Here is a 2160-nt window from a genome sequence, read left to right as displayed (position 1 = left end):
GATAGATAGATAGATAGATAGATAGATAGATAGATAGATAGATAGATAGATAGATAGATACAATAATTTGGAATGGCATCACAATGAGTAAATAATAACAACATTTTAATCTTCCTGTGTTGTCTCAGATTGGCAGAATACCTGCTTTCAAATGTGTTACTGAACATCTTAGTATTCTGAAATCCTGAAAAAAAGCCTAATGAAAATAAAATTAAAAAAAACATATAATATATATATATAATTTATTATTATAAATATATAATTTATTTTTATTTATTTCCCTCCAATTTTTCATCTTGTGCAAAAACGTTTTCAATATTTACTCCCAGTCAGTACCAGGCAAAGCATGCTGGGAACTGGAGAACTCCTGCCCAGTTTCAGCAATGCTTTGTCAACAAAACACATATGGATTAAGTAAATTTCTGTAGTGTTTTTCACCAGTAATTTTGCCTGATAAATCTATCATTAATTATATGTGATGTGGGTAGAAAGGAACAAGAAAGATTACTTGTAAACAGAATAATTTTTATAATGAGTCATTCCCAATCTGTAATTTTGTCAAATTACACAAAAAGTGTGAGAATATCATATCTAGCTCTGAAACTAGCCTTTGCAACACAAATGACATGGCCATTATTATTATTCCTTAATGTTGGTCCTTCCACACCACCGTCACTTCCATCGCACATATTATTTGTATAGTAAATTATTTGTCATTCATAATTTGATATGTGCTGGAAGTGTCACTGTAGAGGAAATGTTAATGACAGAAAAATGACCGAATTGTCCTGTGATGCACTTATATCCAGTGTTGGGGATTATTTGTAGATCAGCTAAATAAACTAGCTAGAAAGTGAACAGTGTTTTGAGAAGTTATATAAAGACGGTTTATAAAACACCACTGGCCAAACATTGCAATGAAAGCACACGTAATCTGTATCATTTACAGTAATAAAAATCGTTATTGAAAATCTTTGTGCTTCTAAAAATAATGATTTTTCTTTACACGAATTTTTTTATATTTATTTTGCTTTTAAACCAAACCGAACACGTAGCTAGTTGACAGGTTTCGTGATATTCACCCTTGCTATCTAATAGAAAAGTTAAAATGTTAAGAGATATAGGAAATGTTTCTGATCCAAGCTACCTGATGATGGCAGTAATGCACTGTTAAGTGCGGTTGCCAATAAAAGAAAGAAAGAAGAAAAGAAGAAGAAGAAGAATAGAAAAGTCGTTTCGCGTTTTTAAAATTTATTTTGACCCATTCGCTTTTCCGTAGTCATCATTTCAGTGGCGGTCAGAGTCGTTTCATTGGTCGCTCTGCTATACTCTATCTTTGTGAACATGATTGTATTTTCAGTACAAATAAGAATATATTAAAGTTTTAAATCAGTTTCTGTATACGAATATAATTTAGAAGACGAGCTTGATTGCGGAGTTCATCGTTAGTCGTCGTTTATCTAGTAAGTGCGTGAAGTCTTCAAATCAGGCTAATGTGCAGCATTGAAGGAACAGCAGTTACTGTAGTTAACTTTTTGTTTGTTTGTTTGTTTTGTCATAAACGACTGTAGTGTATGAAAAGTTTCAGTTTACTATGGATTAATCTGCGTTCATCATAACTGCTGTCATGTCAAGCAACAGATGACAGCAGTCTGTGATCCTAAACTGATCAATGCTCTGTAAAACTGTTACCAGTACTGATGGTGTCTGTACTAATAGACTTCTTTCCTTCTGCAGGGTTCAGCAATGCCTGCTTTTCGCCAGGTCGGGGAGAAACAGCTTCCCAACCCCATTCTGTACATGGCCTGGTCTCCTAACAGAGATCTGATCGCCCTGGCTAACACTGCAGGAGAGGTTTGGTCTTTTATAGATGTACACCTACCTGTCTTCAGTTAAACCAGACTCTCAATAGATCCTAGCCTGTAGGATTGTAATGGAGGTTCATTAGACTATTCTGTCATTACAGCTTCTCCTGCATCGGCTTGCCAATTTTCAGCGGGTGTGGAGTTTACTGCCCAATGAGAACACAGGAAAAGAGATCACATCACTGGCCTGGAGACCTGATGGGAAAGGTAAACTCCAATAATATTTCACTGCCTTTTTTGTATCATTATAATTGGACATATCAGGGTTATTATAGTTAACAAAACCATACAAAAT

At 34.6% G+C, this 2160-nt stretch overlaps 1 protein-coding gene across 1 annotated transcript in view; it reads left to right on the top strand.

The window, feature by feature from the left end:
* The first annotated feature begins 1277 nt into the window (after positions 1–1277).
* The window catches only part of LOC107665412 (anaphase-promoting complex subunit 4-like), a 10451-nt gene continuing 9568 nt past the window's right edge, over positions 1278–2160 (top strand). Inside the window, exons 1-3 of the mRNA XM_016456287.1 lie at positions 1278–1463; positions 1738–1854; positions 1967–2072. Coding sequence (XP_016311773.1) covers positions 1747–1854; positions 1967–2072 — 214 coding nt within the window. The 5' untranslated portion in view covers positions 1278–1463; positions 1738–1746. The remainder of the gene's footprint in view (positions 1464–1737; positions 1855–1966; positions 2073–2160) is intronic.

This window comes from Sinocyclocheilus anshuiensis, unplaced genomic scaffold (genome assembly GCF_001515605.1).
Source record: "Sinocyclocheilus anshuiensis isolate Anshui unplaced genomic scaffold, SAMN03320099.WGS_v1.1 scaffold199, whole genome shotgun sequence".
Taxonomy (NCBI): Eukaryota; Metazoa; Chordata; class Actinopteri; order Cypriniformes; family Cyprinidae; genus Sinocyclocheilus; species Sinocyclocheilus anshuiensis.
This window is presented reverse-complemented; position numbering and strand designations above follow the sequence as displayed.